This window comes from Rosa rugosa, chromosome 2 (genome assembly GCF_958449725.1).
Source record: "Rosa rugosa chromosome 2, drRosRugo1.1, whole genome shotgun sequence".
Classification (NCBI taxonomy): Eukaryota; Viridiplantae; Streptophyta; class Magnoliopsida; order Rosales; family Rosaceae; genus Rosa; species Rosa rugosa.
In genome coordinates this window covers 55,960,486-55,984,789 of record NC_084821.1, presented here as the reverse complement: position 1 = coordinate 55,984,789, position 24,304 = coordinate 55,960,486, and the positions used below count along the sequence as shown (strand labels likewise).

General features: G+C 39.7%; 3 protein-coding genes and 2 long non-coding RNA genes across 8 annotated transcripts; 3 read left to right on the top strand and 2 right to left on the bottom strand.

Annotated features, from left to right (window-relative positions):
- Positions 1 to 281: 281 nt before the first annotated feature.
- On the top strand, positions 282 to 1,112 carry LOC133732358 (uncharacterized). The gene is made up of 3 exons (XR_009857066.1): positions 282 to 465; positions 596 to 700; positions 973 to 1,112. It is a non-coding gene; the product is annotated as an uncharacterized LOC133732358 (long non-coding RNA).
- A 20-nt stretch (positions 1,113 to 1,132) lies between these two features.
- On the top strand, positions 1,133 to 3,787 carry LOC133731081 (uncharacterized). The gene is made up of 4 exons (XM_062158544.1): positions 1,133 to 2,672; positions 2,768 to 2,886; positions 2,981 to 3,389; positions 3,478 to 3,787. Exons 1-4 carry the CDS (start codon positions 1,133 to 1,135, stop codon positions 3,651 to 3,653), a joined length of 2,244 nt encoding a protein of 747 aa, XP_062014528.1. The 3' UTR covers positions 3,654 to 3,787.
- Positions 3,788 to 5,420: 1,633 nt separating this feature from the next.
- On the bottom strand, positions 5,421 to 9,100 carry LOC133733252 (uncharacterized). Of its 4 annotated transcripts, none has more exons than XR_009857592.1 (7): positions 8,809 to 9,100; positions 8,641 to 8,717; positions 8,268 to 8,422; positions 6,654 to 6,781; positions 6,247 to 6,504; positions 6,009 to 6,164; positions 5,421 to 5,912 (listed from the first exon to the last, which is right to left on the bottom strand). It is a non-coding gene; the product is annotated as an uncharacterized LOC133733252 (long non-coding RNA). The 4 variants fall into 4 exon arrangements; XR_009857594.1 differs by lacking the exon at positions 8,641 to 8,717 and adding an exon at positions 7,531 to 7,781; XR_009857591.1 differs by lacking the exon at positions 8,641 to 8,717.
- A 58-nt stretch (positions 9,101 to 9,158) lies between these two features.
- On the bottom strand, positions 9,159 to 13,106 carry LOC133731080 (disease resistance protein RUN1-like). Its single transcript, XM_062158543.1, has 5 exons — positions 12,620 to 13,106; positions 11,408 to 12,515; positions 10,982 to 11,257; positions 9,303 to 10,888; positions 9,159 to 9,210 (listed from the first exon to the last, which is right to left on the bottom strand). The coding sequence occupies exons 1-5, from the start codon at positions 13,099 to 13,101 to the stop codon at positions 9,159 to 9,161; spliced, it is 3,504 nt and encodes a 1,167-aa protein (XP_062014527.1). The 5' UTR covers positions 13,102 to 13,106.
- A 5,094-nt stretch (positions 13,107 to 18,200) lies between these two features.
- LOC133731079 (probable disease resistance protein At5g66900) lies at positions 18,201 to 21,284 on the top strand. The gene is made up of 5 exons (XM_062158542.1): positions 18,201 to 18,942; positions 19,093 to 19,493; positions 19,654 to 20,015; positions 20,112 to 20,323; positions 20,446 to 21,284. The coding sequence occupies exons 1-5, from the start codon at positions 18,201 to 18,203 to the stop codon at positions 21,282 to 21,284; spliced, it is 2,556 nt and encodes an 851-aa protein (XP_062014526.1).
- The last annotated feature ends 3,020 nt before the right edge of the window (positions 21,285 to 24,304 follow it).

Below are 24,304 nucleotides of genomic sequence, written 5' to 3'. Positions count from 1 at the left end.
ATTTTATCTTGCGTCCAGAGTTTTTCAATTTGGGAAGTTAAATTCTGGATGTCATGCTGCACATTTGGTTGATTTGATTCATAGAGCTTTTCCATGTCCGCCAGCAGTTCATTCACTTGAGCAGTAGGATTGAAGAAAGTTTTCTTACTCCAGGACTTTAGAGCTTTCCCACAGCGAGACAGATTAGAATTCCAATCTGACATAGGTTGATCATGTGTTCTCTGATGCCAAGAATCATGAATAATACCAGCAAAATCTTCATGAGTAGTCCAATACAGTGTTTTCAAAGGCGTTGCCGAGGCGCGCCCGGGGCGCGCTCCGGTGTGGGGCGACCGGAAATTGCCTCGCCGGATGAAAATGAGGCGTGCTGCTGGAAAGGCGATCGAAAAGGCGACGGAGCGCCGCTTTTTGCAGAGGCGGCGCCTCAGGCAGGAAGGCGAGGAAGAAGAAGAAGACGCGCACGAGGTTTTTTTTTTTTTTTCTTTTTGATTCCGTCAAAACGACGTCGTTTTGACTTTGTTTTTTTTCTTTTTTAAGACCCCATACGGCACCGTTTTATCTCCTGCTCTCTTACTCTCTTTAACCCCCAAAACAGATCGACCGGTAGATGCTTTCAGAACGCAGCGCAGGAGCCAGGAGGAAGAGTGAAAAGTGAAAACACGAGTGTGTGGGTGCGATTCTTGGCTGGTGGATCTACGAGGTACAAATTGCAATCTGACTTCACTTCTCTTTTCTTTTTTCTTCTTCAAGTGTTGGTTTGATTGGTTCCTGTGGGCAATTTTGTTTAGCTTGATTCCTTTTTCTTTTTTTTTGCATATTCAAGTCATTTTTTTCTTTTTTTCTTCTTCAAGTGTTGGTTTGATTGAGGGACCGATGGTCTTGGTTCCTGTGGGAAATTTTGTTTAGCATGATTCCTTTTTTTTTTTTTTTTTTGCATATTCAAATCATTTTTTTCTTTGCTTGCGATATTAGATCAGCCATGAGTGAGAAAGGGGAAGATGGAAGAGACAAAGCATGGAAGTATACAAAAAAAGTGGAAGGGGAGAGATACTTTAGATGTGTATTTTGTAATCAAGTATGCAGTGGCACTATATCTAGACTTAAGCATCATTTAGCAGGTGTTGGGGGTTGTATGAAAGCATGTAATAAAGTCCCTGCAGATGTGAAGAAAGAGTACGAATTACTTTTAAAAGTATTTAAAGATGATAAAAAGAAGAGAAGTATTATGTTGCGTGAGATTGGGGTAGGAATTGGTAGAGGAAGTAATAGTTTTGATTCTCCATTAAGTGAAGAATGTGGGAGTAACCTAAGTAGTACTACAGTTCAACCAAAAACTATAGGACCACTTGATAGATTTGTGTCTTCGGAGCCTAGGCAAACTGTATTGAATGAGGCTTACAAAAAAGAATTAAGGAAAGAAGTTTGTCGGATGGTTGGGCGTTTTATGTTTTCTAGAGTGCTTCCTTTCAATACAGTTAATGATCCGTTTTGGTTAGCTATGGTAGAGGGAATTGCTAAGTATGGTGTAGGGTTCAAGCCCCCTTCTATGCATGAATTAAGGACTTGGATCCTTAGGGAAGAAGTTGAAGACATTGATAAGTATTTTTTAGTCCATAAAAAAGCTTGGGAAACATATGGGTGTTCCATTATGTCGGATGGTTGGACCGATGGAAAGGGTAGGGTGCTAATTAATTTTCTTGTGAATAGTCCTGTGGGCACTTTTTTTTTAAAGTCCATTGATGCTTCCGGTAGCATAAAAAATGGGTCTTTGATGTTGAAGTACTTGGATGATGTGGTGAGAGAAGTAGGGGAAGAGAATGTGGTTCAAATAATCACCGATAATGCATCCAATTATAAGAATGCCGGGATTAGGCTTATGCAAAGAAGAGAAAGATTGTGGTGGACTCCATGTGCAGCTCATTGTATTGATCTTATGCTTGAAGATATTAGCAAAATAACGGTGTATGAGAAAACAATTAAAAGTGCTAAGCAAGTGGTCAAGTTTATCTATGGTCACACATGGGTTCTTTCTCTCATGAGGGAATTCACAAGCAATAAGGAGATTATTCGTCCGGCCATCACTCGTTTTGCAACTTCCTTTCTCACCCTTCAAAGTATCTATAAGCAGAAGCAGCCTCTACAGATGATGTTTAACAGCAAGAAGTGGATTGAGGGCCCTTTTGTCAAAAGCCATGAAGCTATACAGGTTCGTGCAATTGTTCTTTTTCAGAAGAATTTTTGGAGTGATGTTGCATTTTGTGTTAAGGGTGTGTTGCCATTAGTGTGTGTATTGAGGGAGGTTGATTCTGAACTAAGACCTGCTATGGGCTACATATATGAATTGATGGATGCTGCCAAAGAAAAAATTGCATTTAGTTTGAAGAGGAACCCAAGACATTATCAGCCAATTTGGAATAAAATTGATGCAAGGTGGACTCCCCAACTCCATCAACCTTTACACGCTGCTGGATACTATCTGAACCCTCAGTTTCATTATGAAGAGAACTTCTCAAATGTTTTGGAAGTGAAGAAGGGATTGCATGAATGCATGGATCGGATGATGTCGTTTGATGAGCGCTTAAAAGCTGATATCCAATTAGAGATGTTTGACAAAGGCATGGGAGAGTTTGGAACTAGGCTTGCAGTACATTCTAGAAAGATAAGGAGTCCAGGTAATCCCTAGCTAATATGTTATTCTTTATAGTTTAAATGTTTATAAATGAATTATTTGACAAAAATAACAATCTGTTTTTTTCCCCTGTTTCAGCAAGTTGGTGGGAGCGTTTTGGAGAGGAAACGCCTGATTTGACAAAGTTTGCTATTCGTGTCCTTAGCCTGACATGTAGTGCATCAGGATGTGAGAGGAATTGGAGCACATTTGAGTCGGTAAGGTTATTTGAGTTAATTGTTATCAAGTGGTCCAATTATATAATAGGTTGAATGTTTCTAATATATATTTTTATTTTTATGTTGGTTTTAGATTCACACAAAAAAAAGAAATAGACTTGAGCATAAAAGGCTAAATGCATTGGTTTATGTGAAGTACAACTCTTTACTAAGAGAGCGAAACATTAAAAGAAATGCAAAGATGCTTGATCCTATATTAGTGGAAGAAATTGATTCCGATGATGAATGGATTTCGGAGGTGGAAGATCCGGTTCTTCCGGGTGATCTTTCTTGGCTTGAAGAGGATCTATTTGAGGTTGATGCTATAAGGAATGTGCCAATTGAATGTTATGAACAAGGTTTGTCAACTAGAGTGCCTATTCATGTAGAGCCACTAGAGGAGCCGATCTTAGATGATGTGCCTATCTTGGATGATGATTTAGGATTTGACGAGCATGCTGCTTATTCACCTTCTCCTAAAAGAAAAAATGATGAAAGCTCAAGTAAGTATCTAGTGATTGAAATATGCTATTTAGTTGCTTACTATTTACATAAATATCAAATAATTTTAATCTCAAATCTTATATCTAGGTAAGGTAAGATCCAAGAAGAAAATGAGAAAACTTGCTGCATTACTTAGGGATGAAGATCATGAGATAGAAGACCTTACTTTGCCTCCCCACACTGATGCAGCATTGGACATTGATGATTGTGATGATATTCATGTGGGTGTGGATGGATATGATGATTATGAATTGGAAGAATGAAGTGCAGTTGTTATTTTCGAATAAATTTAGTATCAACTTATGTATTATTGAATTTAATGTTATGAGAGTGCTTATTTAGAACCTTATTTAAGTATATTCATATTATTTATAAATGTAATGTATTATTATAATAATTACGGGAAAGGCTTCGCCTTAACGCCTTGAGGCACTCGCCTCGCGGGGCTCTAGGAAATCGCCTTCGCCTCGCTTTTGCTTTTGAAAACATTGGTCCAATATTGTTCAAAGCGGAAAGGAGACTGGTTTTTCACAGCAATAGGGTGAGTATCCAAAAGAATTGGCCTATGATCAGAACCAATTTTCGGAAGATGGAAGAGTTGGGTTTGAGACTGAGAGGAGCACCAGCCTAGATTACCTAGAGGTCTATCCAACCTTTCCTTTATAAAAACGCGATCATGTCGCACTGCAAACCAAGTAAATTCAGGACCATTATAATGAAGATCTCTGAGTTGCCTACCACTTAGAAAGTTCCGAAACAAATTCAATCTCCACTGGGCATAAATATCACCTCCCCATTTCTCTGAGGTATCAAGAATTTCATTGAAATCTCCAATTACTAACCAAGGTTGAACCTCGCTTGCAAACCGTCGAGACATCAAACTCCAAAAGGCTTTTTTCTCATTCTCATGAGGGTTGCCGTAAAACCAAGTTATCTTACACACAAAAGCATCAGAGATAAAAGAAACAGTAGTATCTATATAGTTTGGAGTGGAATCGAGAATATGAACCTGGACATTATCACCCCAAAACAGAGCTAAACCCCCTCCAGTGCGGAGTGGGTTTACAACCTCATAATCTGTGAATCTCAATTGTTTCTTCCATTCTTTGATAGTCTTCTCCTGTTGTCTTGTCTCCATTAGAAACAGAAAATCTGGTTTCTGTCTTCTGCAAAGCTTCCTCAAAGCTTTCCTTGTCAGGGAGGATCCAAGCCCCTGACAGTTCCAAGAAATCAGCCTCATGGCCGGGTCTGTGACTGACAAAACCCGCTGCTGTCGATATGAGCAGTAGGAGCAAAAAGCCCAAACTCTCAATCAAGCAAAACCGCGATGAAAGAAGAAAAAAGAAAAAGTGATTTCAGATTGAAGGATAGTTTAGGGATGGCGTTGAAACTGAGAGTTGTGAAGGATGGATTAATTGGGGAATGGAAAAGGTTTAAAGGAACTGGTTTTGGAGGAGAAGGCGGATTGGGTATAGTGGTGGAGGATGAGCGAAATCAACAGTGGATAAAGAACAAGAGAAAAATTAAGGGATGGGAGATGGCGGTGGAGATCGGTGAGTGTGAGTATGGGAAGGAACGGAGGTGGTTTAAAGACTGGAGGCGGTGGCGATTAAAGAAACTGGGTGGTTGAAGTGACGGGAGGGCGGCTGATTTGATATGACGGTGGGTTTGGGCGGTGGCTGGGGAAAGGGGACCGAAATCCGAGATACCACTTGAGAAAGTGGGGGAAGTCCCTAATTCTAGAGAGAGATGCTCTCAACCTAGTGAGAGAAAAAGTAGCGGTATAGGATAAAAGTAATTGAATACCACTACTATTATATTATCAAAAAATTTCACTTCAATTGTATGTTTTATGTTACTTTGCTTGCCAATTACCTATTCATCGTGACATATCTCTTTCCAATGTTAAATGTGGTTCGCCGATCAACCATCCACATAAATAAGTTGTAGAAAATGTATTGTTTACTGTAGCTTTTGGGATATAAGAGTAGCAGTGGAAGTTTGAATTGAAATGGCTGGTTACGCATCCAATAAGAGTTGGCTGGTTCAACCCAGTGGTTAGTTCAGACTCAACTTGGTACCAATGAGAAGATAATTAACTAGGCCTAAAGTGATATCAAAAGTTTGTGTTTGTAACTCATCATTCAAATGAACCCAACTCATATCAGAGGAAAGCAAGCGGATAAAGGGCAGAGAATACTCAACATGAGACTCAACATTCATCGAGCCCCCACTGGTGTAACAGTGAGTTCATTAGCTGAACATTCTGTAGCCTCATCTGTAGAATCTTCAAGTTCTGTCAGATTCCTTTCACTAAAAAAACCAGGCTTCTGAGGTTGAGGCAATGCACCTTCACCACTCAATATTAGAACAGCAGCTGGCATACTTGGCCTATCTTGTGGATTTTGTTGCACACATGCATAAAAGACCCCTACATGAATCGATCTCACAACTTCATGTAGAGTGCTGGTGTCCTCTACCAATGGATCAAGAAGTTCAATGGACCTGCCTTCTATGAACAGCTTCCATGCATGAAAGATCAAAACATTCAGTTTACTGTATATATAGAAGAAGAAGAATCAAGCAGCAATAAATTTCTTTTAAGTTGACAGTTGTACCTCACATGTCCAAAAAGGTTGAGATTGTGGCATGGATGTGAGAATCCTCAGTTTCTCTTCCCACTCACTATCTCTAGCACCAAAACTCCATAGTTGTAGACATCAGATTTTATCGAGTAGAAACCATCAATTGTGTATTCTGGGGACATGTAACCACTGCAAACCAATGAATCAAGGATTAGTTTTGTGACAAAAGAAAGTAGACTAAAACTAGTTATTGTTTGGGGTATGTACTTACTATGGACCAATAAAACCAAATATAAACTTCCTCGGTGATAAAACTGAAAATAAAGAAGTCCAAGCTTTTGTCTGGCATGCATTTGTACATCAGCATCATTTCATCTTGTTGAAAGCAGCACCCTAGAAGCTTCACTAGATTCTTGTGCTGAAGTTTGGCAATATGTGTACAGCCTCATTTTTGAACTCATTAATTCCTTACATAGAGTCTCTTGCAAGCCTTTCCACTGCTATTTCTCATCCATCTTTCAACATACACCTGAAATTCATCAGTTCATGTATATTGTGACTAAAATTTATACTCGTTTAGTCTTCACAATTCACTTACACTATTTAGTACAATTATCCATCAGTCCAGGTTAAAACCAAAACTACATGTACCAAACTGATATGAATGTCAGCTTTTACCTTAAAGACAGATCCCAAGCCACCTTCTCCTAGTTTGTTGTCGTTTGAGAAGTTACAGGTTTCATTAACAACAGTAGTCAAGTCAAGTAATTCCAGATTTTCCTTGTGGCTGCGGCTCAGTTTTCCTGCTGAAATGAAGTAAAGGAGGTATGATTTGTTGCTTCTTTTTTCAATAAACTTATACATGAGAAAAATGGTACTGCTCCTTTTTCATTTATAGAATCAAATAGCAATCAATAATTCACTACAAAACTCAACTACTTCACTGGAAACTGGAGGGATTCAGAAGAGTACAAACAACTTACCATCTTTCTTCCGAACATAAAAGAGCAGAGATACGCCCAGTATCAACAGCCCAGTAGACAAAACAAGAATGCTAACTATGATTCTCACTTTCTTCACATTGGATTTAGCAGGTTTAGCATTGATTCTGGTACTAGTCTCTTCATTATCGATGAATGAAATATATTTGAAAGAAGAAATTAATTTAAATTAAAGACTAACAATCAAGTGAATACTTTTAACCATGTTCTTATTGGAAGTAGAGTGTTCTGTTTTCCTATTCTAATTAGGGCATCTCCAACAGAATTCTTATTTAAAAAAAAAATGAAATTTAACTAATTTTAGGCTAAGTTTGATCTCCAACAGACTAGCTAAACAAAAACTAAATTTAACTTTAACTAAAAAACCTAGCTATATTTAGCTAGAGAGGAGAGAGAATTTAACTTAGGATTTAGGTATTCTGCTGGAGCAAATTCAACTAGTAACTAGTTATATTTTAGTTTTAGCTACTTTTAGCTATGAAGCAGATAGCTATCACTATTGGAGATGTTTTGTACAAAGTACCAAGTCTTGAGGAATCAAGATGATTACATACCTTGCTCTGATACAGCTAACATAGATATCTTGCTCATTTTCAGTGAGATTTCTTATGCCAATTAGATCACTGAACCACAGCAAGCACCCACTTCCTCCTTCTCTGATATTGGAATTTGCATAAGCTGTCCAGGAGCGCTTCTTCACACACAACATCTCACATTCCTTGAGGTTCATACTTGTGTTAAACCAGGATTGTTTGGTGCTTGGAAATTTGATCCCAGTGTACTTCAATGGCATTAAGTTTGCACCCTGTCATTTTCTTTTGATTAGCTCGCATAATTTAGATTTTGACTTGTCTTTGTCCGACTTTTATTTGAAAATAGATAATTGTGGCATTATTTTGGTCAAATTCTGTCTGCAGCTAAAAATCTCCATGACATCACCATTCTAACTACAGTAGCAGCATTGGCAACTTGACTAGAAACCATACAGGCTTTACATGGATATGTCACTCGATTTCTAATTTAGTTGTGTAATGGTGAGGGTAGTTGGATGACCAGTGTCGACTGTCTCACCCGCCAGCAGGTTTTTATTGACATAAAATGTGCATATGTGAGAAAAATATGTATGAATGTAATTCATCTACCAGCAGAAAACGTGAAAGACCAAGGAAGAAAAAAGATCAAACATAGGTAGCTTTAAGAGGATATCTTTCCACAATCGGGAGTCTATGTTCTCATGCGACTTGTTGTACATATTGTGATTATAGTGATGGGCATAGGTGAACATTTTTACCTTGTCACAGTTGCAGCAGAACCAGAGTCAGACTTTACAGCTGGCCTCATCAATCTTATTTCTCCTTTACTCCGTTATCTCAGGTGTTACGTCAAACACCTTCCCAGTGAGTCGGGTTTGATTCCTTCCAACGATCTCAAGGCTGTAGCTTGTGACTGTAGTAAAAGTATTTGTCATTCTTAAAATTATGCAATCGAAACATACATGTTCTTTATGAACCTGTAGTAAATCTACAGCATAAACCATCATAATTAAAAGTTATAGGAAGAGCAACAGCCACTGTCAGATTCTAAAATCTGCATTGCCAGGTTCTTCTAGTACTGTTGCTATATGCATTTCTTTCCTCGTGATTAACTGAGAAATTATTACTGACAAAGCTTAATTCACAAAAGAGCTAGAAAAAGAAACAAATCAAGTTGGGGCACGAAATTGAATTTCCAGATGCTTCAGCTACAACAAAAGCCAAGTTGTTCTGAGGATAAGCTAAGCAGAGCCATAAAATGTAAAAGAAAGCTATGAATGTGAGCGTGAGAGTACATACCTCATAAAGTGGCATTATGAACGTGAATATTTCACATGATGTTGATTTTCCTTTTACTACTCTGGGGAGGTAGTTCGCCGTCATCTTCTTCTTTCAAGATTGCAGTTCTGCTTCCACCGGGTTCAGATTGGTCGCGTCGTCTCTTAGTTTTGATGATGATATCTTCTTCTTCAACTACTTGTTTTGGTTCCATAACTACATCATCTTCATCAATGCCTCTAACTAATTTTTCAAAATCTTGGGCATACATCAAGGAGACTCCACACCTTTTCACCCTCACAGTGGAGGGGTCAAAGGGCTCCTTTTTTCCAACAATGCCTCTCGGATAAGTAACTTGGTACAACATGAAGTCAAAAGAGGCCTCGGATGCTTTTACCCAATCCTCGCGATTGATTGTACTTTCTAATCCAACATATTCAGGGCAGAAATACCACAGGAACACATGATCTGAATTGAGAATTATATCATCTGGTAGGCCTATATTGACGTCGCACCTATCTTTGTGAACATTGTTAGTTTTGTGATGGGTTTCACAATTGAAGTCGGAAAATCTTGTAGCGGGTGGCGGCGTATAGTTGTTGAATGCAAGCACAATGCATAGAGCGTAACCGAGGAAGCCTTGACGAAACGAATGAGGAGGAAGCTTGATATTTATCGAACGTCCCTCACTTTGATACCTCATCCACTTTGGAATTTCATTTCCCGGACAAACGATTTTAATCCATTCACCACTGAGGCAACGTGATGCAGATTGCATAACTCTAAGCTGTGCATCAGCCATTATGTTGCTCCGTGCACTCTGATCCAAGTTCACGCAATTTATAAATAAAAGTTCATCCTCATCCTCATCCTCACCTTGTATGGGTGCAGTCCTCATCGAACTTGAGACTGTCTCTAGTGACGAGCAGCCCTGTGCATCCAACCCTTTTAAACGCCATGGCAGCTTCGGTAAAAACCGAAGACTCTTGCAATTTCCCAAGTCCAGTTTCCTCAGCCCAGAAGGGAGCTCGACAGGCAAAGACCCAAGACTCTCGCAATTGCTCAAGTCCAGGTACTCCAGCCCAGAAGGGAGCTCGACAGGCAAAGACCCAAGACTCTCGCAATTGCTCAAGTCCAGGTACTCCAGCCCAGAAGGGAGCTCGACAGGCAAAGACCCAAGACTCTCGCAATTGCTCAGGTCCAGGTGCTCCAGTCCAGAAGGGAGCTCGACAGGCAAAGACCCAAGACTCTCCCAATTGCTCAGGTCCAGGTGCTTCAGCCCAGAAGGGAGCTCGACAGGCCAAGACACAAGCCTCTCGCAATTGCTCAAGTTCAGGTACTCCAGCCCAGAAGGGAGCTCGACAGGCCAAGACCCAAGCCTCTCGCAATTGCTCAAGTCCAGGTACTCCAGCCCAGAAGGGAGCTCGACAGGCAAAGACCCCAGACTCTTGCAATTTCCCAAGTCCAGCTTCCTCAGCCCAGAAGGGAGCTCGACAGGCAAAGACCCCAGACTCTTGCAATTTCCCAAGTCCAGCTTCCTCAGCCCAGAAGGGAGCTCGACAGGCAAAGACCCCAGACTCTTGCAATTTCCCAAGTCCAGCTTCCTCAGCCCAGAAGGGAGCTCGACAGGCAGAGACCCAAGACTCTCGCAATATCTCAAGTCCAGGCGCTCCAGTCCAGAAGGGAGCTCGACAGGCAAAGACTCAAGAAAGAGGCAGCCAAATAGTTCAAGACATCGGAGCGAATTCAGCCTGCAAGTGCTGCTTGGAAGATTCTTAAGCTCTTTACAATCCCAAAGATCCAATTTATGAAGCTTCTCGAGTGACCAAATTGATGAAGGCAATTCTTCTATTGCAGTACCATACAACTTTAAAATATTCAGATTGCCTGGCATCTCTGGGAGAATTTTGAGATTGGAGCAGCCATACAGATCGAGACAAGTAAGCTTGGCAAGATGCTGAAAAGATGAAGGAAGTTGAACCAAACTTTTACAATCTCTAAGATCAATGCTCTCAAGATTTGGGCTCTCAATCAGAGCTGAAACATCAGCCAGGTGCACGGACCAACGAAGATCGATGCGTTTTAAGCTCCCAAGATTGATCTGTAATAAATCAAAGACAATTAATGCCAACAGTAACTTAACCTTTATATTTTCCACACCATTTTTCATGCAGAAGAATTAAATTAAGCAAACCTTCAGGCCTTTGTCCCAAAGTCGCTGAAGTCGCCCTCGTACCATATGAAGCTCAACAAGATTTTCTGGACAAAACTTAGATGGCAGAGAATTCAAAGGGTATCCATCCCAGTGCAGAATTCTAAGGGCTTGAGGAAGACACTTGAGACCTTGGGGAAGGTTGACGCGATTTAACTTGAGTAATCTTAGATTATGCATCTTTTTGAAAGCTGAAGGATTTATGTCAAGATCTCTAATGGGATCCATGTTCATTATGCATTCAATTGCTTGAGTTCCCTGAAAATCAAGAGCAAAAATATAAATGAGTATAAAGTTGAGAAACAGAAGTTATTACTCAACTATAGCGGCATGCATTCAACTTGTTAAAAGAAAATGAGTTTCTGTTATTTTTCTTTCAAAAAAAGTGACTGTATTTGTGGTTCTTACCATCTTATGTTTTAGTACACAACTGATAGCCTTAGCAATCCACAATCTACTGCGTTGTCCGAGATCTTTATTGGATTCAACGACAATTGTCTGACCCATTTCTTGTATCAAATCATGCATCTCTAGTCTTGAATGTTTCACAGATACGAGAGACATATCAATGAGAAGTTCTATTCCTCTATTCGCACAGAAACCAGAGGCATCTAACATTCTTTTTGTATAATCTATATCCTCTCCTTTATAGTAACATGCGATATCGAGAAATATCTCCTTCTCATGCTTTTGTAATCCATCATAACTGAATCTCAATACTTTTTGGATATCCTCGTCCGGAAATTTTTTCAATTTATCTAATTCATCTTCCCAGTCTTCTTTGCGCCTGCAATGAGAGAATACGGAGCCCAACACTGTAAGAGCCAATGGATTGCCCCTAGCATAACCTACCACCCGTTTTGCAAAAGTTGTGCAATCACCTGGGAAAGAGACATTAGCTCTCAAATGAAAGAGCTCAAGAGCTTCATCAACGTCTAATTCCTGAACCTCATATATCTTATCATCATCAACACCTTTCTTAAATATGCGTTTATTTCTGGTTGTTACAAGGATTCTACTTCCAGGGCCAAACAGATTGAAATCGCCTCCAGCTAAAAATTCTAATTGGGAAAACTCACTCACATCATCAAGAACAATGAGAGCCTTTGTACGGCCAAGCCTCTCTCTCATAAAACTTGATCCGATAGAGGGGGTGTCTATGCGTATTTTTTCATCCTTTAGTAAAGTACGAAAAAGATCATTTCGCAAATCATATGGTAGTCCATGTTTCGTCTCTGATGCTTTTTCCCTAACATCTTTAATAAAGCAGCAAGCTTCGAATTCAAAAGAGAGACGGTGAAATACAACATCAGCAATGGTGGTCTTACCGATACCACCCATACCCCAAATGCCTACAATCTGGACATCCGGTGAGTCGAGGCATAATAACTCAACAAGTTTAATTCTGTGTTTGTCCATTCCAACCCAGCGCTCCAAACCACCTCCGTTTTGCGATTTGCCATCCAATTTCACCAAAATGTCATTGACCACCCTCTTAACTAATTCAGCCTCGGGCCTGCCATATACAAATGAAAGACAAAGTAGTTAGTCAGTGATGGAGTAACAATCATAGCCATAATAGAAGTCACAAATAGACGCATGAGTTAATGACTGAGTTACCTAATTGTTTGGGAATCAAACCCAGATATATTGGCTGCTGTTGTCAAAGCATCTCTCCACCTGCGCACCTTGTCCGGGTTGTCCTTGAAACGTTCCTCATGTTGAACAAATGCATCTGCATAACTCCCCAATTGTTCACATACATGTGATGGATCTACGCCGTAGAAGATGGGTATAACAAACTGTTCACCTCTGCATCGGAGTATGTGGACAAGTTCGTCCAAACACCATGTGGAAGAGGCATAGTCTTCGGAGAAAGTGATAACCGAGAGCTTCGATTCGCTGATTGCTTTGAGAAGGGCAGGTGCGATTTCATCTCCTCTCTCTAGTTTGTAATCTATGTAAGTTTGGATTTTCTTCTGACATAAAGCGTCATAAAGATGGCTGGTAAAAGTATTCCGGGTGTCCTCGCCTCTGAAACTAAGAAATACATCATGCTTCTCTCGAGGGATGATATGAGAGCAAGAAGAAGCAGCAGCCATAGTCTAGCCTGAAGATCAACAAGTCAAAAGAAGCAAACCTTTCCAATGAATATAAAGATTCAGAATACAAAACAGATAAAGTAATTGCACAGCAAAACTAGTGTTCTCTGCAGTTGTACTAACCTGGTTAGAACTTGGACGAGCAAATGTATCAACAGACACTTCCCAATCAGTTTTTCAGCTCTCTTTCTGCCCTCAGCAACTTGGTTCATCTATTTTGAATAAACTTCTATTCTTCACCAGAATGAATGAACGCTAAATAAGAAAGTATGCATACATTTTCCAGGAAAGTAGTCAGAAGTAAAAAGCTAGCACGGAGGAAATTTCCCAGCACTTTCGGTGAAATATCTTTCAATCATTCAAAAAGTAGACAATTCAGAGGCCACACTAATCCACGATAGTGAAGTCTGAAGAGAATCAAGATACTTGGTCCACTTCACTGGCATAATGCATAGTACAGCTTTCATGTGTCAACCACCTAACTTTCATGTGTCAACCACCTAACTTGAGACATCTGTAACTTGTCTGGGACCTCTTAGCCATTGACTCAGACTTTGAAAGACTGTAGCCATAGAACATTTTGTTAAGACTTTATTACAATTAGAAGCTCACTCAAACCCAAGTGTTTAGAACACATTCTCAACTGGATTTTCAATTAAGTTGAATACTGGTAGCTTTTCCAACACCTCAAACAAGTTTAATGTGTTTTCAGCTAGCTTATATTTTGATCTTCCCTCAGCAACTTTCTTCATCTACTCTGAATAAACTTTGATCCTTCATCAGAATCAAACTAGACTAATAAGAAACCATACTGTGCACATATTTTCCAGGAAAGTATGCAGTGGTAAAAAGCAGAAAGGAAGATTTCCCAGCACTTTCGGCGAAATATCTTTCAATCATGCAAGTCACCATTATTGACTAAAGTAATGTGGCTTGCAACCATGGGTCCCTAATTTCCTCCTTCCAGTTAGCTTACCTTGTCTGCCTTCACATTGCCAAGAAAATTCCAGCACAAACCGGCAGTTCCCATTTTCTTTTCAACTCCTACATTACCCTCCTCAATTTCAAAGCTACCCCATTCTCATTCTCTTTACCTCGAAATTTGAGTTGGAAAAAAGCTCATTCCTTGTCTGAGGCATTATGTCGAACACCTTCCGGGCAAGTCGGGTTTGAGTCCTTCCAAAGTTTAGTCCTTGGCTTTCTCTTGATGTTCTACATCTCTAGAGACTATTTGGAGCGTGGTTTGAAGTTTACTAGTGTTAGAAAATATTGATCACTGTTGTGATTAGGCATAGCGTTTTGTAATTTGGTGTAGAATCTGGATTAGGCTTTCTTCTCTCTCAATTCCCTCTAAGTTCAATTTTTCCTCTCTTTGGTCAAGTCTATCATCTTTTACCACTCAGCTAAAATGGAAGTTACTGTTTTAAGCTCTTACTTTGACAGGAAAGCATATATGATCAATAATTTTTTATCAATGTAGTCCGTCACCCAGACATATGTGGTCCTCCAAATTTTTATTTTCTAGATTAATTATACAAGATTTCAATTTGGGAGAAAAGAAATATCTCAAAGAAATCTCAAGTGTTTATCTCCATGTGTTCTTGGAACTTATTTAAAAAAAAGTTCTGTGTAAATAACTGGTCGACTATGTACTTTGTTCTTTATGAACAAAACAGATATGTTTAAACAAGTTGCAAAGGAGATTAGGGTTTTGCAAAGAGAAGAGAGGTTCTGTTTTGATAAATGAAAATGGGGGAGATGGAAGAGAGGTGAAAGTGTCACAACTCACAAGTACGTCGAACTGTGTATTCGTCTTGTATGCTTTTTAGCACAACTTTACCCAAAATGTTTTTCTCTTTTTTTTTTGTTTTTTTGTTTTTTTTTTTGTTTCACGTGTCGTATAGATCACAACTAATAATAAGTCGATGAAAATATGAGCGATCAAACTCTAGGGGACTTCGTGTGCCTCATCCCAACGGCGACTTCACATGCCTCTATCTTTGCAACAATGATGCGCGCCTCCTTATCAGTTACGACACATGCCTCCTTCCCAACGGCGCTTCAAAGCAGCCAAGTCCAGCGGTCTTCCAATCAACCGCGACTAGGAACACTTTATGTGTTCGTTCATTGATATCCATCTGTGGATTTTTCTTTTCTTTTGTCCTTCATCCTCAATGTGAGGATTGGTGAATTTCAATTTGGTTGGTGACGCTGATTAGGCTGTACAAATCTCAAGGTCGTAACAATTCTATTGTTAGTAATTATCTTCAGGAGACTAAAGAGAATCAAGATTCAAGTTTGGTCCACTTCGCTGGCTATGATGCATAGTACAGCTTTCATGTGTCATTGTGTCAACCACCTAACTCGAGACATCTGTAGCTTCGTCTGGGACCTCTTAGCCATTGACTCAGACTTTGAAAGACTGCAGCTATAGAACATTTTGTAAAGACTTCAGTATAATTAGAACCTCACTCAAACCCTAGTGTTTAGAACACAATCTCAACTGGATTTTCAATTAAGTTGAATAGTGGTAGCTTTTCCAACACTCAAACAAGTCGAATGTGTTTTCAGCTAGCTTATATCTTGATCTTGCCTCATCAACTTTCTTCATCTACTCTGACCAAACTTTGATTCTTCATCAATCAAACTAGACTAACAAGAAACCATACTGTGCACATATATTCCAGGAAACTAGACTAACAAGAAACCATACTGCTTAAGAAATTTCTTAACCCAATCCACAAGTCACTAATACATTTTACAGATTAAGTTTATTTGAGAACTAGGCATTCTATATTTGCTATTTTGCTTGTTTCCAATAATCAAATAAGTAATGAAAAAACAAAAATAAACAAAATTTATCCTAATATCTGTATACTTAAAAGTTTCATAGTGCTCCATAATAAAGGTGGAGCAACCCTGCACACTGAATAATAGTGAAGGGAATCAAGACAATTTGCTAGTTTAGTGACTTGGTCTACTTCACTACTAACCTATATGCATAGTACTGCTGTCTACTTTACATTTACAAACCCCTTCAAAGTTCAAACTCACAGTTTTAGAATCATCATCAATTGTTCAAAAGAAAAAATCAAAGGAAAAAAAAAAAGATCATCATTACCTAGCTGAATATTGGCGGTTTTCCCCAAAACTCAAATGAGTTGGATGCAAAAATTAATCCTTGAGGATATTTTATGCTCTGTGCTCATATTATGCTTATATTCAAGATCAACATAATCTCTTCACAAACAACAAACATTCCTGCTTCTAGAAACTTTTTCCAAAACAATTACCACCTCTAAATGCATTTGTAATCATACAGATAAAGATAGAGGAACATCCTTACCTTGTCCGCCTTCACATTGCCAAGAAAATTCCAGCACATGCAACCCGGCAGAGCCCACTTTCTTTTCAACTCATAAATTACCCTCCTCAATATCCAAGCTACCCCATTGGCATTTTCATTCTCTTTACCTCGAAATTTCAGTTGGAAAAAAAAAAGGTCATTTCTTGTCTGAAACATTATGTCGAACACCTTCCGGGCAAGTCGGGTTTGAGTCCTTCCAAAGTTTAGAGTCTTTGGCTTTCTCGTGACGAACATCATCTCTAGACACCTATTTGGAATGTGGTTTGAAGTTTACTAATGTTAGAAAATATTGATCACTGGTGTGACTAGGCGCAGGGTTTTGTAATTGGGTGTGGAATCTGGATTCTTTTCTCTCAATTCCATCCGAGTTAAATTTTTCTTCTCTCTCTTTGGTCAACTCTATCATCTTTTACCAAGGTCAAATTACATTTTAACTCGGCTAAAATTAAAATTACTGTTTTAACCTCTTACTTTGACAAGAAATCATCATATATGATAATCATAATACATTTTTATCAATTTAGTCTGTCACCTAGAACATATGTGGTCCTTCAAATTTTGATTTTGTACATTAATTATACAAGATTTTAATTTGGGAGAAAAGAAAAGTCTAAAAGAAATCTCATGTGTTTAACTCTCCATGAGTGTGCAGAGGGAGTTGGCTAATAAGTTGGGAGTGTTGCGGGTGGATAAGCATGATAAATATCTGGGGTTACCAACGGAGTTAAGCTATTCCAAGGATGAGGCATTCGGTTTCTTAAAGGAGAAGTTAGAAAAGAGAACTCAAGGATGGCGGGACAAAACCCTTAGTGTAGCTGGCAAAGAAATACTTATTAAAGAGTGTTGCAGTCCATACCAAACTACGTTATGAGTTGTTTTGAGCTTCCAAGGCATTTGTGTGTGGCAATGCACCAAACTTTAGCAAAGTTTTGGTGGGGTGATAAAGGAGATGTGAGGAAAATACACTGGCTCGCATGGGAACGACTGTGCTGTCCGAAAAGTGAAGGTGGTATGGGTTTCCGGTAGGGGTGGGCTCGCGAAACCGAAAACCGAAAAAAACCGCACCGATACCCGAACCGAAGCCAAAAAAAATCGCACCGAAAAGCAAGAAACCGCACCGCACCGAATCTGGTCGGTTCGGTTGTCAGTTCAAAACCGAACCGAACCGAAAAACCGAACTCCCCAGAAACGGCGTCGTTTTGTATATGTGGAATCGGAAACCTTAAAAACCTAAAACTCATTCCGCGTCCGCCTCTCTCACTCATTCTGCGTCCTCTATCGAGTATCGACTCCTCTCTCACTCTCTCAGTCTCAGATCGCGATTCGACCTCAGCGGCTCAGCCCCGACCCCAAGTCTCGACCTCTCCCTCTCTCTGTGACCTCTGTCTTGCTTCGACCTCAGTCCCCAGTCTCGACGTGAACGACCTCTCTCTCTGACCTCTATCACAATTGCATAACGTCGGTGGTCGTCGTCTCCCTCGCTACTTCGCCGGAAGTCGAAGCTCTCTCCGGTAAGCATATTGCTAATTCCCTTCTTTGTTGTGCGTTAATTTCACTTCAGTCTTTGATTGCTTTTCATCTTCAGCAAAACCCCATTGATCTGGGCTTTTTTATGTCTGTGGATCGGAGCCCGGTGATAACCTCATCACGTTTTGCTGGTCGTCGTCTCCCTCACACCTTCAAAAAGATTTATTTTCCGATCTTGGTGCATATTTTGTTGGTAAACTAAGTTATGGATCTTATTGGAGGTGCTGTTTTAGGAACAACATTCGGTAGACTCTACGATGGCGTTGAAGATCTGATTGCCAAGAACCGCTTGTTCAGAGTTTTCTTCCAAAAAATCAAATCCAGGCTAGACGATCTGAACCCACTCATGGCCGAGATGACTCAGTCTAACCAGCAACTGTCTTACACACAGAGCGATGAGCTTAGAGGTTTAGAAGCAGTACTAAAGGTTGGCGAAGAGCTAGTTCTAAAGTGCTCGAATGTTAGGCAGTGGGATCTCTACAGAAAGTACAAATATGCCACAAAACTTCTTGAATGGGAAGAAAATCTTGAAAGACAATTGCAGCTGCTGCAGGTGCAGGTGCAGGGAATCAGGGATGGGAAGAAGACTGCGGAAGCAGTAGACAATATAGGGGTTTCGACGGGGAAGATGCAGGCCTCTTTAGCAACTGTCGAGGTTTCTGTAGGGAGTGTGAAGGAGGGGGTCGACCAAATTTCTTGTACTCTCGAGGAGGTGAACCAACTCATGAAAGAGAATTTTGTGATACAAGACCAATCTACTGAAAGTAAAGCTTGGTGTGCAGTACCTGAACTTCCAGAGGTTATAGTTGGATTGGAAGCTCCTTTGAAGGATTTGAAGACAAATCTTCTCGGGAATGATGGATTCTCAATGCTTGTGCTCACTGCTCCTGGAGGATGTGGGAAAACTACCTTGGCAACAAACTTTTGCAAAGATCAGGAAGTCAAAGGTATTGTATACATATAGATCACGATTGGAGTACTATAGCTTTACTTTGTTTGTGCTAGTGATCCAACTACTGGTGTGCTTATGTTTTTTCGTTGTGCTGTTTTAGTCTTTTAGACCATGTTTTGAATAACAACTTTCTTATGTTTCATAGATAAATTCGGCACAAATATCTTCTTTGTCACTGTTTCGAAGAAGTATAGCTTTAATTCTATTGTAGAACAACTACACCGACACAAGGGTTCTCAAGTTCCTTCTCTCCAAAACGAAGTGAATGTTGTTCAGTGGCTGCAAAAATTTTGGACGGATGCAGAAAATAAACCTTTACTGTTGGTCTTAGATGATGTTTGGTTTGGATCAGAATCTCTTCTTAACAAATTTCAATGCAGAATGGCAAATATTAAGATTCTCGTGACATCAAGATCTGAATTTCGAGCATTCAGTCGTCCCCATCATTTAGCAATGTTGAGTGATGACGATGCAATGCAACTTTTTCGTCATTCAGCATCCTTGGGAGACAAGAGCTCTCATATTCCAGCAGATCTTTCAAGAAAGGTGAGGCGATTTTTTAGTTGCATTTTAGCGTACTTGTCTTATTAAAATTATTTTTGGATAATTGATTGTCAACCAAACCGTATAGTGAGATTAGTTTGAGAAACTTCAATACTCATATAATAATTGTCTATGATCCTTTTGGAGTGTCCAAATGTTGCAGATAGTAAAGCGTTGTAAGGGATTTCCACTTGCCATTACAGTGGTGGGCAGATCGCTTTGTGCACAACCTATAGAGACGTGGCAACACAGACTAAATCAATGGTCTAAAGGTTCATCTATTTTTGATTTTGAGACTGATTTACTTCTTTGCCTCCAAAGCAGCTTAGATGCTTTGGATAAGAAAAGGGCTATCATCAAAGAATGTTTCTTGGACCTTGGTTCATTTCCTGAAGACAGAGCAATCCCCGTTGATGCCCTCATTGATATATGGTCTGAGTTATATGAAATTGATGAAGACACTGCGTGTATTGCCAACCTCTATGAACTCAACAATCGGAGTCTTGCTAATCTTATAGACGATAGGTATTTATGTATGTTTCTGTTGCATGTACGATATCTTTAGTCTATAATTAACTAGCTATAATTTTATATGAGGAATAATTGATCATAATTAACCAGGCAATCGAAGTTGGTTGGGGAAGGATATTATGGTGACCACTATGTCACCCAACATGATGTGCTTAGGGAGCTGGCAATTTATCACTCGAAACTAGATTCGGTAGAGCATAGAGAGAGATTGATCATAGACATATGTGGAAGCAATCTTCCCAAGTGGTGGAGGGAACAAAAGTATCAAGTTATGAAAGCTCGCCTTCTATCTATATCAACAGGTTGTCCCATTTCTCTCTCTCTCTTTTAACTTATACAATAATTTTTGTGTGTGTGTGTATTTACTGATTCAATTCACATTTAGTTCTCCCCACACTTACATCCAATAACATTTTGTATGTAGATGGAGAGTCTTCAACTTCGAAATGGCCCAGCATGCATCTGCCAGAAACAGAGGTACTGCTCTTGAATCTTCGAGAGAGAGAGCATGCTATAGCCGAATTTGTGGAGAAAATGGACAAATTGAAGGTACTAGTAATCACAAGTGAGGATTTCAGGTATAGTGCTTCCTTGCATAATTTTCAAGTACTAAGTCGGTTATCCAATCTAAAGAGAATCAGATTAGAGCGCATCTCAATTTCATCCATATTCAAGAACTCCATACAAGTGAAGAGTCTACGGAAGTTGTCTTTGATCAAATGTTATTACGGAATCGGTTCAGCCAAATTTTCCCATGCTTTTCCAAATCTAGAAGAGATACACATCAAATACACTTCAATAACATTTCACTCGTCAAGGGCTACTGAGACAGTACTTAGCGGGCTATGTGATCTGATTTCCCTAAAGAAGGTCACCCTCACAAGTGTTTTATTATGTGCTTTCCTTGACGGGATTGGAAATTTGGTCAATTTACAAGTATTGAGGCTGAGGTCATGTCTTGTTCTTTCAGAGCTTCCAAACTCGATCAAAAACTTCCACAAGTTGAACTTTCTTGGCATCTTTAATTGCAGAAAACTTGGCGAGTTACCTGAATGCATTGGTGAAATGAGCAGTTTAAGAAAGATCGACTTGAGACGTTGCCCTTTATTGAACAAGCTGCCTCGATCAGTATTGGATTTGAAGCAGTTAGAGGAGGTGATATGTGATGAAGGTACAGAAAGCTTATGGAAATCCCTGTTGCCCAGTTTCAGAGACAGAAACCAAGACATACGCGTAACGATTGGGCCGCCACGATTGCGATAAACTCGAACCACACCGGTTATTGGGCTGACTCCCAACCGAAATTGTTTTCCCAAATAATGAGGGCTCTTGGTGAAAGCAAAAATATGGAGTTGCCCTTTTTCTGCTGCTGTTACATGTGGTTTTGTAGCTCCTCGGTCATATATATACATATTTTATTCTCTATGCTGTTTTAAAATTTAAACTGCATTGTAGTAACACTGCTCGGTATCACTTGGGAATATTTCCTATCTGCTTTGCCTGGAGATCGGAAATTTAATTGGGCAATTTAGAATTATATAGCCTAATCTCATGTTTTAGTATATCAAATATTGCCAGACTCAATCAGAAACATCAAATAAATTACTACATGGATTCTCTTTGCTGCCTCAAACATCATTCCAATTATGTTACACTAGCTAAAGGTCTTTTTCCAACTTTAAATTGAATTTAAATTTATTATAACCATTCCTACGGACTGTTCAGAATTTCTTTGATTTTGTTTTATGAGAGGCTTTTATTCATGAAAATATCAGTAAAAAATGGTTTTTTTTTTTCAATTTTATTTTATTTTTGTAAGACTTTTGTCAATGGGAAGGTTCATCAACAAAAGTTTGTCTTTCTGAATTTTTAATTTTTATGAGGCTTTCACCGACCGAGATTTTTTTGTAACCCTATTTTTTCGTAAGAAGCTTTTAACGATGAAATTCATCGTCAAAGTGTTATTCCATACGATGCTTTTGCGGGCAAAATCTTCGCCAGCAAGTGTGTCATATTTTATGTTATTTTGATGAGGCTTTTACCAAAAAATATTACGTCATCAAAAGTGTCATTTTTTATTAAAGAGGATGGTAAGATCTGAATCATTATATACCATACTAAATTTCAATATTTATCTCCATTTCTTTTCACAATTATGGATGAGATCTGAGATCCGAGTTCAAATCTCCATTTCGTAAGATCGAAGAAATTTCAAGCTTTGGTGAGTGTGAGAGGAGAAAGATTGCATTCCTTCTTTATTATTTGCATTGTCTACAAAAAACATGGATCATGAAATGCTCTACAATCCTAATCTAGACCTGTGTAACTGTGTTACAAGGCCCACACAAAAATAGTGAAGCTGAAGAAAATTTCTCACTTGCTAAGAGTATTCTTGAATCTTGAATATACTACTACTTTCCGGAATATGATCTTCTTTAATCGTGCGCTGTTGGCAAAGCAAGGGTGGCGGATATTGCGTAGACCTCATTCTTTAGTTACAAGGCTCCTCAAAGCTAGGTATTTTCCGGAAACTTCCTTTATGCATGCCACTGTGGGCCATGATCCTTCATATGCCTGGAGAAGTATATTGGTGGGCCGAAGTGTGCTTAAGTTGGGGATTAGATACAGAATTGGAGATGGGAGTTGTGTGTCCATTTGGCATGACCCTTGGGTCCCACTTCCACACCACTTTCGACCTTTCTCCCAACCAATGTCTGGGACTGAGGATTGGTGTGTTGGGGATCTCATTGATCATGAGGAAAGGGAATGGCTGTTTCCTATGCTCCAGGAGCTGTTCACGCAGGAGGAGGTTCAAATAATAGTAGGGATACCTATTGGAAGAGGCCAGCTTCAGGACGTGTTGTCATGGCATTTTGATAAGCATGGACTTTATACTGTCAAAAGTGGGTACAATGTTGCCAGAGCAAATGAGCGGCGCACTGACTGGGCAACTTCGTCGAGCGGAATTAATGTCTCTTCTGGAAACTTTTGGAATAAGATATGGAAGGCCAGGGTTCCCCCAAAGGTCCGTTCGTTTGTGTGGCGGTTATGCAAAGGGATTCTTCCTACCAGAGCAAAGTTAGCACGAAGGCTGCAGCTTCCTAGCTTGGAGTGTGTTTTCTGTTCTCAAGGAGTAGAGACGAGCTTGCACTTGTTTAAGGACTGCCCGATGACGGTTACCTTTTGGGAGCATAACCCAATTCATTTGAGGTGTGGTGAGTTTCCTGATACGAGCATGGTTGATTGGGTGGTGGATGTTATGGAGAGTTTGGATACACAACGCAGGGACATGTTTTTTGTCTCTTTGTGGGCAGTTTGGTGTGAGAGGAATCATATTTTGTGGAATGGAGGTGTCTGTGACTCAATCAGTATGGCTACTTGGGCATTCAAGTTGTTGGCAGACTACCAACAAATACATCCTCAGAAGGCCACCCCAGTAAAGAGGAGACCAACTAAATGGTGCTGCCCACCTAGTGGTCGTCTCAAAATTAATGTGGATGGGGCTTTCCATGCTGCTACAAGACAAGGAGGTATCGGAGTGGTGGCTCGAGATGAAAGTGGGCGCTGTCTAGCTGCTTTGGCCAGGTATTTACCGCATACTCGTTCTGCGTTGCTTGTGGAGGCAGAGGCTATGCGGGCTGGCCTGTTAGTGGCACTTTATCAGCAGTGGAGTGAGGTTGAATTCGAAAGCGACAGTGCCATGGTATTGACTGCCCTCTCCAAAGAGGAAGAAGACTTGTCTGAGGTTGCTATTATTTTGAATGATTGTAAAAGATATATGCAAGAGTTCAATTTCATTCTTCTTCGACATGTCTTTCGTGAAGCAAATGGTGTTGCACATCGGCTTGCACACCTTGCTAGTACATCCATGTTGGATGAGTTTTGGGTGGAGGATACTCCTGATATTATTCAGGATGTCTTAATAGAGGATGGTTGTTCTTTATCCCGAGGTTTAGGCTCTATGTCCCCCTCGTTGTACTATCCTATGATAAATAATGAGAGTACAGGGAGAAGTACCACCGCTCCAACCTAACGGGATTCTTCCCGCATTCAAAAAAAAAAAAACTCTCCATGTTTGGAAGTTCTTGGAAGTACCATGTAAATAGTTGATCGACTATGTACTTTGGTCATTATGATTAACACAGATATGTTTAAACAAGTTTCAAAGGATATTAGGGCTTTAGAAAGAGAAGAGAGGTTCTGTTTTGATAAATGAAAATGGGGGAGACGGAAATTTTGGATTTTGAAGTGTAAGAGAGAATTAGAAAGAGTTGTCAAATGCC

Coding starts and splice junctions, on each gene's coding strand:
- LOC133731081 (XM_062158544.1), top strand. CDS start 1,133: ATGAAAGCATGTAATAAAGTCCCTGCAGATGTGAAGAAAGAGTACGAA. Junction 2,673..2,767: donor TAGAAAGATAAGGAGTCCAG/GTAATCCCTAGC, acceptor CCCCTGTTTCAG/CAAGTTGGTGGGAGCGTTTT. Junction 2,887..2,980: donor ATTGGAGCACATTTGAGTCG/GTAAGGTTATTT, acceptor TGTTGGTTTTAG/ATTCACACAAAAAAAAGAAA.
- LOC133731080 (XM_062158543.1), bottom strand. CDS start 13,101: ATGGCTGCTGCTTCTTCTTGCTCTCATATCATCCCTCGAGAGAAGCAT. Junction 12,516..12,619: donor TTTGATTCCCAAACAATTAG/GTAACTCAGTCA, acceptor TGTATATGGCAG/GCCCGAGGCTGAATTAGTTA. Junction 11,258..11,407: donor GTGTACTAAAACATAAGATG/GTAAGAACCACA, acceptor CTTGATTTTCAG/GGAACTCAAGCAATTGAATG.
- LOC133731079 (XM_062158542.1), top strand. CDS start 18,201: ATGGATCTTATTGGAGGTGCTGTTTTAGGAACAACATTCGGTAGACTC. Junction 19,494..19,653: donor CAGCAGATCTTTCAAGAAAG/GTGAGGCGATTT, acceptor CAAATGTTGCAG/ATAGTAAAGCGTTGTAAGGG. Junction 20,324..20,445: donor CCTTCTATCTATATCAACAG/GTTGTCCCATTT, acceptor TTTTGTATGTAG/ATGGAGAGTCTTCAACTTCG.